This window comes from Rhinoderma darwinii, chromosome 7 (genome assembly GCF_050947455.1).
Source record: "Rhinoderma darwinii isolate aRhiDar2 chromosome 7, aRhiDar2.hap1, whole genome shotgun sequence".
NCBI lineage: Eukaryota > Metazoa > Chordata > Amphibia > Anura > Rhinodermatidae > Rhinoderma > Rhinoderma darwinii.
In genome coordinates this window covers 52048103-52063043 of record NC_134693.1, presented here as the reverse complement: position 1 = coordinate 52063043, position 14941 = coordinate 52048103, and the positions used below count along the sequence as shown (strand labels likewise).

The following is a 14941-nucleotide window of genomic DNA, read 5'->3' as shown; positions in this document are numbered from 1 at the left end:
AAGTAAAAGTAAAGCAGTCAAATAAAGTTTGTGAAAAAAATAAAATAAATGTACAGTCAAAATAAAATAAAACTACTTTTTTTGCCCAAAAAGTGATTTTATTTAGTAAAAGTGTCAAAGCAAATAACACATACACAAATATGGTATCCCCGCGATCGTAACGACTTGAACAATAAAATGAATACAATAATTAAACTGCCGGATGAACAGCATCCAAAAAAAACCACAAAAAACAACGGCAAAATTCGCTCTTTTCTCCCATTCCCCCCATAAAAAAAATGAATAAAAGTTAATCTATAAGTCCTATGTTCTCCAAAATAGTACTAATGAAAACTTAACCTTGGCCCGCAAAAGTGAAGCCCACATACGGCCACATTGACGGAAAAATAAAAAAGTTACTGCTCTTGGAATGCGGCGATGCAAAAACAAGTAATTTTTTACTAAAAGGGTTTTTATTGTGCAAACTTAGGAAAACATATAAAACCCTTACATATTTGGTATCCCCGTAATCGTGCCGACCCAAAGAATAAAGCTAACATGTTATTTACGTTGCATAGTAAACGACAAAAATTTATAATGTGAAAATCAATGCTGGAATAGCTGCATATTTTCAATTCTCTCCTAAAATAAAATTAATAAAAATGGTTCAATTACAAAATAGAACTCGTCCCGCAAAAAATAAGCCCTTACACGGCTATGTCGAGGGAATAAAAAAAAAGTTACGACTCTTGGAATGCGACTAATGGGAATAAAAGAGCTAGAAGTGGTTGAATAAAACAGTAAGAGGGGCAATAAATGATAAAAAGAAAGCGTTCAAACGGCTAAAGCAGGATGGTAGTGACGAGACATTAAATAATTATAAAGAAAAAAATAAGTTGTGTAAAATACAAATAAAGGCAGCAAAGATTGAAACATAGACACTCGTTGCCAAAGAAAGTAGAAATAAGCCAAAAATATTTTTCAAATACGTAAATAATAAGAACCTGTAAACTACATCTTCTACGTTGGGAAGAGAAAGGGTTTTACCACCGTCACACGGGATTCTTTACTGTGAGAGCAGTGAGAGTATGGAACTCTCTGCTCCAGGATGTTGTGGTAGTGGATTCTTTGAACAAATTCAAGGAGGGTCTTGATGCCTTTCTTGAAAAATATAATATTACAGGTTATGAGTACTAGATACTGGAGATTTGACGTTGATCCAGGGATTTATTTTGATTTCCATATTTGGCCTAATGAGGCAATTGGCATCAACCTCACGGGGGTTTTGCCTTTCTCTGCATTAACACGGTAGGATTATAGGTTGGACCTTTTGTCTTTTTTCAACCTTATCAACTATGTAATTACGTAAATTCACTATTTGTAGTGGCACTAAGCTCTAATGAATAGAGGAGGATCTATATAACCGGAACCCCCTTTGTTACCACTCTATAGCAAGTATATGGGGTATATGCAAAGAGGTAGTCATCAAAGGATAAATCCTTTAAGGACTATGTTATATTTCCGATTTTTTTTTTAGGCAGATTTGTGTTAAAGTACAACAGTGGTGTTGAAGCGCAGAAGAGGTCTCAAAAAAAGTAGGCCGTCCTTTGTCTGCTAATTACAATAATCTATTAAATACCTGCGCAGCTTCACACAAAAGGTGAGGCCAATGTTTTCTGAGCAAAAATATTTGAAACAAGTTCACCAACAGTACGCGCACTCTTTGTCATAGAATTTGGCCATCAATCTGGAGCACAATGTTGTTCGATCCACTCAGTAACTAATGGTTACCACATTGCATCAGGCGCTGCATACCAGGAAACTCCGCTATGACAAGACAATAAAAGCAACATCCAATGGTAAAGTACCACAATGCTCAGGAATCACCACACAGGATTTAGTACTACTCACAAAAGATCAAGATCAAAACAGGATTGTATAAAATCAATCAGGACGCTAAGCGTTGCCTCGTTGCTTGTTTTTAGCATTTTGTGTAATGCAGCGCAGGTCTTTCATGTATTATGTAATATTTTTAAGCATCACATATGGCATGAGAGTCTTATCTGTCTTTTTATGTAACATAATTTGAGAAACTACACGCTTAAAATATATACACATTATATAACTGAACCATAGAACCTTGTCAGAATTGGGAAAAATTTAACAGATCTACATAAACTTCCCCAAGGTGACTTAGTTGAGATGTCATATGAATTTACACTTATGTAACCGTGAGAATATTTTTTGTACATTCACCTGCAGTCCTCGAGTGATTATTGACAGGTGGTCAACTTTTACAGCTCCCTCCCTATACACAGCTCTATGGTATAAATAGAGAGAAACCAGATTCCAGGTTACAGCAGAACACAAGATGAAGCTCCTTCTTCTACTTCTGGTGTCTGGGCTCTGCTCTGCCCAATACAACTCAAACTTTAGATCTGACAGAACTTCTATGGTCCACTTGTTTGAATGGCGGTGGAGTGATATTGCTGCAGAATGTGAAAGATATCTGGGACCCAATGGATTTGCAGGAGTTCAGGTATGTGCAACCAAAACCCTATGTCCTATGAGCAGTGACAGAAACTCTCTTACTAGTCTACAAAAGCCAGTCATTTGCAACAAAATCTCAGGTATTTGCTTTAGTTAATCGAAGTATAGTTTAATAACACAGCAATAATTCCTCTTCACAATTTTGGTTATAACTAGAAAAGAACACAGTTGGTCCTTCTTTTTCCAAATGACATAGATGGTTACTGAGCCAATGTTGTGTTCCTCCACAATGGAAGTATGACTTCAGACCTTATTATTTTTAGCTGCATTCTGAGGAATAGTGAGTGACATATTCTTAGCCAGTTGTACCTTCACTAGACATCTATGTAAATTTCAGATCCTGATCTTGCAAAAATGCGGACTATTGGAGCATTCTAGAATAAAAACTGAGGATCTTTTTGTGCAGAAGCTGAACTGTTATACATTCTCGAATATTGAGTGAAGGAGTAATAGAAGATTACAAGCTTCCTTATAGCATATTCATCAAAGAGTCTAGTCTTACATACAGTTAGATCCAGAACTATTTGGACAGTGACACAAGTTTTGGCATTTTAGCTGTTTACCAAAATATATTGAATATACAGTTATATAATCAATATGGGCTTTAAGTGCAGACCCTCAGCTTTAATGTGAGGGTATTCACATCCTAATTTGAGGAAGAATTTAGGAATTACAACACTTTAATATGTAGCTGCCTCTTTTTCAAGGGTCCAAAGGTAATTGGACAATTATCTAAAAAGCTATTTATTGATTTATTGGGCTGCATGGGCTATTCCGTCGTTAATCCATCATCAATTCAGCAGGTAAAAGGTCTGGAGTTGGTTCCAGGTGTGGCAATTGCATTTAGAAGCTGTTGATGTGAACCCACAACATGAGGTCAAATGAGCTCTCAATGCAAGTGAAACAGACCATCGTTAGGCTGAAAAAAATTAAGAAATCCATTAGGGAGATAGCACAAATGTTAGGAGTGGCCAAATCAACAGTTTGGTACATTCTTGAAAAAAAAGAGCGCAGTGGTGATCTTGTGAACTCCAAAAGGCCTGGACGTTCATGGAAGACAACAGTGGTAGATGATCGCAGAATCCTTTCCATGGTGAAGAAAAACCCCTTCATAATATCTACCCAAGTGAAGAACAGTCTCCTGGAAGTAGGTGTATCAGTATCTAAGTCTACCATAAGGAGAAGACTTCATTAAAGAGCAAATACAGAGGGTTCATCACAAGGTGCAAACCATTAATCAGCCTCAAAAATAGAAAGACCAGATTAGACTTTGCCAAACAACATGTAAAGAAGCCAGTCCAGTTCTAGAACAGCATTCTTTGACAGATGAAACTAAGATCAACCTGTACCAGAATGATGGGACGAAGAAAGTATGGAGAAGGCTTGGAACGGCTCATGATCCAAAGCACAACACATCCTCTGTAAAGCATGGTGGAGGCAGTGTGATGGCATGGGCATGCATGGCTGCCAAAGGCACTGGGTCACTAGTGTTTATTGATGACGTGACTGAAGACAGAAGCAGCCGGATGAATTCTGAAGTGTTCAGGGATCTACTTTCTGCTCAGATTCAACCAAATGCAGCAAGGTTGATTTGGACGTCGCTTCACAGCACAGATGGACAATGACCCAAAACATACTGTGAAAGCAACCCAGGATTTTTTAAGGCCAAGAAGTGGAATATTCTGCAATGGCCAAGTCAATCACCAGATCTCAACTCGATCGAGTTGCATTTCACTTGCTTAAGACAAAACTTAAGGCAGAAAGACCCACAAACAAGCAACAACTGAAGACAGCTGCAGTAAAGGCCTGGCAAAGCATCACAAAGGAGGAAACCCAGCGTTTGGTGATGTCCATGGGTTCCAGACTTCAGGCAGTCATTGCCTGCAAAGGATTCTCTACAAAGTATTTTTTTTTAAAAACATTTTATTTATGGTAATGTTAATTTGTCCAATTACTTTTGAGCCCCTGAAATGAGGAGGATGTGTAGAAAAATGGTTGCAATTCCTAAATTTTTCACAGGATATTTTAGTTCAACCTCTTGAATTAAACCTGAAAGTCTACACTTCAATTGCATCTCAGTTGTTTCATTTCAAATCCAATGTGGTGGCATGCAGAGCCCAAATCATGAAGATTGTGTCATTGTCCAAATAATTCTGGACCTAACTGTATATCCCACTAATTTACATAGTCTTACTTCTTTTTTACATTAATTGGAAATATTTTTTTTATAAAACTCTATCCTTAAGTTGAGCTCAGTTAGGCCCCATGCACACGACCATATATTTCTTCCGTAATTATGGACCGTAATTATGGATCCATTCATGTCTATTGGCTGCGGACACCTTTCAGTATTTTTACTGAAAAAATTATAGAACCTGTCCTATTCTTGTCCGTAGTTACGACACGGACTCTACCATAGAAGCCTATGGGCGCTTCCGTAAATACGGACAGCTACGGATGTGCATCCGTAAACCGTCCATATTTACAGAAGCGTTGCTATGCACAATGGTGACATCATTTGCAGCCTCCCTCTTTTTTACCGATCCATATATACGGATTAAATACGCATGCAATACGGATCAGATTTACGGACACCCTTCCATATATACGGATGAGTAACGGATGACTACGGATCCGTATTTATGGACAGTATTTACGGATAGATGAAAATACGGTTGTGTGCTTGGGGCCTTAATTTTACATCGAAGTGTTAAAATATATTTCTGCTAAATTTCCATAAATTATACATATCATTATATCTAGGTTCATACACTGCATTTTAAATTAGGACCGGTTTTAAAAGAAAACCAAAGTATGTCTCGCCATTTGTATTCAGTTTTTTTTATAATTTCATTAGCTTCACATATAAATTAGTTAATGGGTTAATGGTGACTTCACTAAAAGTCTAGGGTGGGCCAAAGCTTTACGGTATATTCACACGAGGTCATTACGTTCGTAATTGACGGACGTATTTCGGCCGCAAGTCCTGGACCGAACACAGTGCAGGGAGCCGGGCTCCTAGCATCATAGTTATGTACGACGCTAGGAGTCCCTGCCTCTCCGTGGAACTACTGTCCCGCACTGAAAACATGATTACAGTACAGGACGGTTGTCTGGCAGCGAGGCAGGGACTCCTAGCGTCGTACATAACTATGATGCTAGGAGCCCGGCTCCCTGCAGTGTGTTCGGTCCGGTACTTGCGGCCGCAATACGTCCGTCAATTACGGACGTAATGACCTCGTGTGAACATACCCTTAGAGGATACACCGCTGTTTGTATAGGGCAGGGAAGGGATTAATGTCAAAGTAATTAATGGTTAAAACTTCAGCGGTCTAGGGGTTAAATGCTGTGGTTACTCACCTGTTTATGCCTCATGGATGTCTTTTTGTAACAGAATGCAGGAGACAGAGAAGATTGTGCCGCTCTGCAATGGCCGTACAGTTCTTTCTATGATCAGGCAGAGCGTTCAATGTAAACTAACATATAAACCAAAAAATACCAACAGACAGAGTATAATATAAATAGTGCACAAAGGTCACCATTGAACTGTAAGTCACTATTGCAAGTTATGTAAGCGGCACTATATTATATACCCTTGGTATTAACCAAGATACACTTGGTGTGTCGATCAGAAATTACCATGAGAAACTGCCACGAAAGAATGATCGACTGAGCACATAAAGATACAACAAATATGCAAATTTTATTGAATAAAAATGACGTCAAATCAATAGTAAGCCAGGTATGATTGTTTTGCCAGCATATTAAAGGCTAGTGATAAACATGATATTGAAGCAGCATAAAGGTGAGTTGGATCAAACAGACTGTCATAAGCATAAGAATGTAAATATACTTAATAGGATAATGGCGATTTTATATAGGTATGAAGAGTCATATAGACAGCGCCACAGAATACAAATGTGAAGCAATACTGAAGACCAGGCTGAATGAGATCAAAAGTAACAGGCAATATTTGCAAGCTGCTAAGAATAACAGTAATGGTTAACATACCAATGGACATTGTAATTCGTGCATAAGACGTCTACACCCGACGCCCAGGTGTCGAAACGCGCGTCGGGTGTAGATGTCTTATCCACGCATTACAATGTCCATTGGTATGTTAACCATTACTGTTATTCTTAGCAGCTTGCAAATATTGCCTGTTACTTTTGATCTCATTCAGCCTGGTCTTCAGTATTGTTTCACATTTGTATTCTGTGGCGCTGTCTATATGACTCTTCATACCTATATAAAATCGCAATTATCCTATTACCGTATTTTCCGGACTATAAGGCGCACCGGATTATAAGGCGCACTTTCTATGAGCGCCTTATAAGCAATCATGTTTCATATATAAGGCGCACTGGATTATAAGGCGCAGCACATTACCGTTAAATAAACCATTGCTCAGACTGCAAGTCAAAATTTATTACACTTTTTAACAATAACTTGCAACTGGTTCAGCTGTAATTGCAAATCAAAACGTTTAGGGTATGTGCACACACACTAATTACGTCCGTAATTGACGGACGTATTTCGGCCGCAAGTCCCGGACCGAACACAGTGCAAGGAGCCGGGCTCCTAGCATCATACTTATGTACGACGCTAGGAGTCCCTGCCTTGCTGCAGGACAACTGTCCCGTAGTATAATCATGTTTACAGTATGGGACAGTTGTCCTGCAGCGAGGCAGGGACTTCTAGCATCGTACATAAGTATGATGCTAGGAGCCCGGCTCCTTGCACTGTTCGGTCCGGGACTTGCGGCCGAAATACGTCCGTCAATTACGGACGTAATTAGTGTGTGTGCACATACCCTTACCGTACTTTTTCAGTTCATTCCTAGGCGCACGGGGGGGAGGAGCATGGTGTGTGCTGTGGTATGCCGCCGCCGACCCCTGCCGCCCACGATAGAGGTAAAGGATCCTGTATGAACCCCTCTCTTTACTGTCGGGTTCATATATAAGGCGCACCGGATTATAAGGCGCACTTTCTATTTCTGAGAAATTCTCAGCATTTTATGTGCGCCTTATAGTCCGGAAAATACGGTAAGTATATTTACATTCTTATGCTTATGACAGTCTGTTTGATCCAACTCACCTTTTTGCTGCTTCAATATCATGTTTATCACTAGCCTTTAATATGCTGGCAAAACAATCATACCTGGCTTACTATTGATTTGACGTCATTTTTATTGTGTGACTCATCTTTCATTCCATCTTTTAACTTGTTCAATGTCTTTATTCAATAAAATGTGCATATTTGTTTTAGCTTTATGTGCACAGTCGATCATTCTTTCGTGGCAATTTCTCTATGTAAACTAACAGTCTGCCTGACTACTGGAGCTGACAGTGGAGCAAAATATCCTGCTTCTCATAAGGGTTACTGCTGGGGGGTTCGACTCTTGGAGGGCCCTATAGAAACTCAGGGTCTTGGGCAACTGCCCCGAGATAACTGAAACCCTGCTTTAAACAAAGGGGTTTGTTTTCCTTATAAATAGGTATGACAAGTTCAAGAAAGAAAATTGTATAGTATATTAAATGTTTTGAAATAATGGCACAATCACAATGGTAGATCAGAAACAATGGCATAATCATAATGCTAGAAAAGAAATAATGGCACAATCACAATAGTAGATCAGAAATAATGGCACAATCACAATGGTAGATCAGAAACAATGGCATAATCACAATGCTAGAAAAGAAATAATGGCACAATCACAATAGTAGATCAGAAATAATGGCACAATCACAATAGTAGATCAGCAATAATGGCACAATCACAATAGTAGATCAGAAACAATGGCATAATCACAATAGTAGATCAGAAATAATGGCACAATCACAATAGTAGATCAGAAATAATGGCACAATCACAATAGTAGATCAGAAATAATGGCACAATCACAATAGTAGATCAGCAATAATGGCACAATCACAATAGTAGATCAGAAATAATGGCATAATCACAATAGTAGATCAGAAATAATGGCACACTCACAATAGTAGATCAGAAATAATGGCACAATCACAATAGTAGCCCTTCAAAAATGACCACACAGTGCCCTAATAAGAGCATCATAATCCAGTTTTCAACATAAATTGTTTTAAGGGGGTAGTGGAGAGCACTTGCCCTGTCCTGTCCCCCTTATAATTTGTCCCGGTTAATAAATCTCACAATTTTTGATTATTAAAAACTACCAGCAAAAAATATAAATATGCTTTTTTTCAGATTGGTATTTATGTTTGATTAAAATGTATTGTATACCAAAATATAATAAATTTTTATTACAGGTCTCTCCTCCGAATGAGAACTTGATTATTACAAGCCCCAACAGACCATGGTGGGAAAGATACCAACCAATCAGCTACAAGATTTGTAGCCGTTCTGGTAATGAGCAGCAGTTCAGGGACATGGTGACCAGATGTAACAATGTTGGGGTAGGAGAATTTGCTAATTTTTTTCAGTTTACTATGTAGAGTATAAATAATTGATACAATTATTTATTTTAGAAATGTGTTTTTATTTTTAATACCATAGTACCTAAGATGCATTCAATATGAAAACAAAGTTCACCTTGTCTGTAAATCTTATGGATGTATTGTATCCAGCCTTATAAAATGGCTAGCCATTGATGGCTCACAGGCTAATGTATTAACTTGAAGACTGTTGTTAACATGGTACAAGTGCTGTTGACATAATAAGCCATTAATAGGTCAAGAAAAATGTAACTTTATGAGGAAATAATACTTCCAATTAAACGCTATAGCATTTTGCCTTTTTTTTTGTTGCTATTAATCTCTTTCTTGTTTAACTAACGGAATGCATATATCATACATTTCAGATAAATGATAATAGTACAAAAATATGTTATATGGTTATTATATTGGTGTTACCGTTTTAGGTCTACATCTATGTGGATGCTATCATTAACCACATGTGTGGAGCTGGTGGAGGATCCGGCACACGTTCTACATGTGGAAGCTCCTACAATACTGGAAACAGAGACTTCCCTGCTGTGCCATATTCCTCCCTGGATTTTAATGATGGCAAGTGTAAGACACCAAGTGGTGACATTGAGAACTATGGTGATGCCTACCAGGTAAATTAATCTTTTATAGATGAAGGGAGAATGAATAATAATTTTACTAATAAAGTCATTTTAAATTTTACTGAAACCATTTTAAAGTACAAATGTTCTCATCAACAGGTGAGAGATTGCCGTCTTGTGAGCCTCCTGGACTTGGCACTGGAGAAGGAATATGTCCGTGGAAAGATTGCTGCCTATCTTAACACACTCATCAGTATTGGTGTGGCTGGCTTCAGGCTTGATGCATCTAAACACATGTGGCCTGGGGATATCAACGCCATTACCAGCAGACTCAACAATCTAAACACTCAGTGGTTCCCCAGTGGATCTCGTGCCCTTATTTTTCAGGAGGTAAGAAGTTAAAAGCAGTGGGACCAAAGCACAGGAAACCAACTCTAAGGACGTATTTACACGAACGAGATTTACGTCCGTGCAACCCGCGTGATTTTCACGCGAGTCGCACGGACCTATGCAAGTCTATGGGGCAGTGCAGACTGTCCGTGATTTTTAAAACCACCAAAAAGGCCAAACTTACTAGGTAGGTGGGTGGGTGAAAACCCGTTCCCATCAGGACGCAGACGGGTCAAAGAATGCTGCAGAAGGAGTGTGCATTAAATAGTGATAGCCCCTCCCACTAGTCTTGAGGGGAGTGGCGAACTAAGTGCTCAAAGGTGTGCAATAAATGAGTGTCAGTGTAGTGCTAGGGTGTGAATGGATGGTAAAAAATAAATATGTATGTATGAAAGTGTCAGAACTGTGTAATAATGTAATAAAAATAAATAAATAAATAAATGTGATGAATAGGGGTCAGTGCTGTGAATAGTACATGGGGTGTCAGTACTATGTGTAATACGTGAGTCCGCTGCGTAAAATTCACGACAGGTTCTATATTTCGGTGTTTTTCACGCACCCATTGAAGTCAATGGGTGCGTGAAAATCACGCGCACCACACGGAAGCACTTCCGTGGACGCGCATTATTCGCGCAACAGCAGTAAAAAAATGAATGTAAACAGAAAAGCACCACGTGCTTTTCTGTTTACAAACATCCAAACGGAGTGTCATTAACCCGTTAGTGACCGGCCCATCGTGTTTCTACGTCGGTCACTAACGGGCCTTATTCCGATGCCATAGACTTTTTACGTCGCGGCATCGGAATAAGTAAACAGAGCAGGGAGCTGTCAAATCTTCCTGCTCTCAGCTGCCAGAGGCAGCTGAGGGCTGGGAGCGTCCCTGCTCTGCCGGGTGAGATCGATATTAGTATCGATCTCACCCGTTTAACCCCTCAGATGCGGTGCTCAATAGCGAGCACCGCATCTGAGTGGTTTTGGAGAGAGGGAGGGAGCTCCCTCTCTCCCCCACCGACACCCGGCGATACGATCGCCGAGTGTCTGTGTCTCCAATGGCAGCCGGGGGCCTAATAAAGGCCCCCAGGTCTGCCTGGAGTGAATGCCTGCTAGATCATGCCGCAGGCATGACCTAGCAGATGCCTGTCCGTGTTAAACGGGCAGGCAGTAATACACTGCAATACAAAAGTATTGCAGTGTATTATAAATGCGATCGCAGAATCGCATATTATAGTCCCCTAGTGGGACTAGTAAAAAAGTGAAAAAAAAGTTTAATAAAGTTAATTTAAAAAAAAATGTGAAAAAAAATGAAAAACCCAGCTTTTCCCCTTACAAAATGCTTTACTATTAAAAAAACAAAATAAAGTTAAAAAGTTACACATATTTGGTATCGCCGCGTCCATAACGACCCCGACTATAAATCTATTACATTATTTAACCCGCACGGTGAACGCCGTAAAAAATGTAATAAAAAACGATGGAAAAATTGCTGTTTTCTGTGAATACTGACTTTAAAAAAATGTGATAAAAAGTGATCAAAAAGTCGCATCTACTCCAAAATGGTACCAATAAAAACTACAAGTCTTCCCACAAAAAAAAGCCCTCACACAACTGCATCAGCAAAAAAATAAAAACGTTACGGCTCTTCAAATATGGAGACACAAAAACAAATCATTTTGTAAAAACATACAAAAACGATACAAATTTGGTATCGTTGCAATCGTAACAACCCGCTGAATAAAGTTATTGTGTTATTTATACCACACGGTAAACGGCGTAGATTTAAGATGCAAAAAAGAGTGGCGAAATTTCCGGTTTTTTTCTATTTCCCCCCAAATAAAAGTTAATAAAAGTTAATCAATAAATAATATGTCCCCCAAAATGGTGCTATTAAAAAATACAACTTGTCCCGCAAAAAACAAGACCTTACACAGCTATGTCGACGCAAAAAAACAAAACGTTATAGCTCTTGGAATGCGACGATGGAAAAACTTAAAATATGGCCTGGTCATTAAGGTCTAAAATAGGCTGGTCATTAAGGGGTTAATGATGGCGGCTGCGTGAAAAGCACGCAGCCGCGCACCATATGAACATGACACACGGAGCTGTTAAGTGCCTTTTGCGCATGCAAAACGCCGCGTTTTTTGCATGCGCAAAGCGCACACGCTCGTGAAAATCCGCCCTAAGGCAGCAGTTCATAGGAATTCTCAACATTTTTGGATCATAACAAATAGAATTTACAATGCAGAAATGTAAACTTACTGGGTAGACTGCCAACTTGAAAATGAAACTTTGGAAGCTGTTACACTTTTCAATAAAACAATATCCATGTGTCGGACAGGTGATTGATCTGGGCGGAGAAGCTATTTCAGCTAGTGAATATTTTGGAAATGGACGGGTGACAGAATTCAAGTATGGAGCCAAACTTGGAAATGTAATTCGTAAGTGGAATGGAGAGAAGATGTCCTATCTGAAGTAAGTACAGGGCAACTATTTATGCATAAAACATGCATTGTATAAAAATAAAGTTTTCACCTCTGATTTATACATTTTTCAGGAACTGGGGAGAAGGATGGGGTTTTATGCGCAATGATAGGTCCTTCGTGTTTGTAGACAACCACGATAACCAGAGAGGACATGGTGCAGGTGGAGCCTCCATCCTAACTTTCTTTGATGATCGGTAAGAATTATCTCAAAACAAATACAAGATCCATCTTTGTGTCAATATGTGATTGTAAAATTGTTCCTATTTGTATTGTGTGCAGCCTTTACAAAATGGGAGTTGGCTTCATGTTGGCTCATCCCTATGGACTTACCCGCGTAATGTCAAGTTATCGCTGGACAAGAAGCTTTGTTAATGGAAAGGTAAGAAAAATATTTTAAAAAAATACTTGTGTTCCTTCTGCTACTTGAACAACTTAAGTTACACTTTACAGTATTCAAACTTTCCTTCTGGATACTGGCTCTTCATAACTCTTGAAAATGGATTATACGCAATATGACACCTTAGATACAACTACTGACATGGACACTCTTTATAATGCAAATTAATATAACAAATTCTTTACATACATTAATGTATGTTCTAATCACCACTTCATAGGATGTCAATGACTGGATTGGACCACCAATGAACACTGATGGATCAACCAAGTCAGTCACTATCAACGCAGACTCCACCTGTGGCAATGGCTGGGTTTGTGAGCACAGATGGCGCCAAATTAAGTAAGCAGTTAAATTCTACTGTTACATGAGGGGTAGAATATTGAAATAAACTGCTTTGCTACTTCATGTAGTTCATGGATGTTTTTGTGTGATAAATGGTTCTCACACATGAATGCACCTTTTTACAGGAACATGGTTATTTTCCGTAATACAGTTAATGGCCAAAGTTTGACTAACTGGTGGGACAATGGAGGAAACCAAATTGCTTTTGGACGTGGAAACAGAGGATTCATTATCTTTAATAATGAGAGCTCGTAAGTTATATGTTTATTTAACAGAAAGGAAAGCTATTCATAGATATTTTTTTTTTTATATGCACTGTGATTGCTTGTCAGGATAGAGGCATACACAAACAGAGAATGAATGATATATTTTCATGAAAAACCATTCCTATTGTTGGAAATATTTTGTCTTAACATTGCCCTACATGTATTTTTCTCAGATGAGGATAAAGTAAACGAGTGCAGTTTATCAATCAAATTTTAAAGCATGAACTATAAGTCTTTTGACAGAAGGGGAAGGTTTTTTATAATTGTCAGAATCGATTTTAGTACCATAGCCAAAACAGTTATTATTAATCTTCGGAAAATCGTTAAAATGATAATCATTACGTCTATGACCAGCTTTAAGACAAAGTAACAGCCAATTATGAAAATCTATAGATAACTTAACTGTTAAGCTAAACCTAGCTACTGGTGCCTTACACAATTCAAAATGTTTACCACAAATAGAACTGCAGCTTAATAGAAGGTAGAGAAGCTTAATACCGGAATTATGCAAGGTTAGAAAAAAAAGAGCTATAGGGAAGTGAGAAAAAGCTATAGGACCAAGGTTTTCCCTTAATGTCATCGAGAGATGAACTAGTGGCTGCTTACTTACATTAAACGTTCTATAAGTTTTTTTTCATCGTTTGTTGAGACAAATAAATGGTTAATTAAACTTCAATCTGTCAATGAAGTAGTGTTTATTATTTCGACTAAAAAGCTTAACTTTACTCTGTTCTTTCAGGAACATGGATGTCACTTTGAACACTGGACTTCCTGCTGGCACTTACTGCGATGTCATCTCTGGGCAGAAGGAAGGCACCCGTTGTACTGGCACCCAGATCACAGTGAGCAGCACTGGCTCAGCTCGTTTCACAATCAGCAGTTCAGCTGCAGACCCATTTATTGCTATCCATGCCAATGCCAAACTGTAATCACAAGAAATTCTAATAGAATGACTTAAAACCTGAATCTGACTGATGTGTTTCATTTTTTTGTCCATATTGATTATCCCCTACATGTTGCTGATCTGGCTATTTACGTCACTGCAGCCGATACCCCATGCTGCAGCGATGTTAACTAAAGGCAGTCAGCAAAGAGCAGAGTGTACACATGTGGGAGCGCTTATCGCCGACTCCCTGGTGCAGGCGTATGGTTAGGGACTTCCGCTGGCAAAACGGGAACCAATTGGTTCTGTTACCTCCACGGTGACCATCATAATTAACTATTTATGATGATCACATTGATGTGAATACTACTTCTGAAGCGTGATGTGATTGCGCTGTCAGAAGCAGTTCACCACCGACTCCTCCAGGCAGGGCTGATGTCTGGGACTTCCCCCAAATGGTTCCATTATCACCACTGTGACCATAATAAATTAACTATTTATGATGATCACAGTTTAGTCAGTAGGACTTGCCCTATCAGACGCTGCACCCACTGCCAGCCCCCCTCCCCTTCTGCTCCCCATCCAGTGATGTCAGCGGCTCCC

The 14941-nt window shown here is 39.0% G+C and overlaps 1 protein-coding gene across 1 annotated transcript; it reads left to right on the top strand.

Annotated features, from left to right (window-relative positions):
• Nucleotides 1–2332: 2332 nt before the first annotated feature.
• LOC142657186 (pancreatic alpha-amylase-like) lies at nt 2333–14421 on the top strand. Its single transcript, XM_075832233.1, has 10 exons — nt 2333–2518; nt 8820–8966; nt 9431–9628; nt 9737–9967; nt 12303–12436; nt 12519–12641; nt 12727–12826; nt 13065–13186; nt 13315–13440; nt 14195–14421. The coding sequence occupies exons 1-10, from the start codon at nt 2351–2353 to the stop codon at nt 14382–14384; spliced, it is 1539 nt and encodes a 512-aa protein (XP_075688348.1). The 5' UTR covers nt 2333–2350; the 3' UTR covers nt 14385–14421.
• The last annotated feature ends 520 nt before the right edge of the window (nt 14422–14941 follow it).

Excerpts from the sequence above, each read along its gene's own strand:
- LOC142657186 (XM_075832233.1), top strand. The coding sequence starts at position 2,351 with ATGAAGCTCCTTCTTCTACTTCTGGTGTCTGGGCTCTGCTCTGCCCAA. Across the intron at positions 8,967-9,430 it reads CCAGATGTAACAATGTTGGG|GTCTACATCTATGTGGATGC; the intron begins GTAGGAGAATTT and ends TTACCGTTTTAG. Across the intron at positions 12,827-13,064 it reads GAAGCTTTGTTAATGGAAAG|GATGTCAATGACTGGATTGG; the intron begins GTAAGAAAAATA and ends ACCACTTCATAG.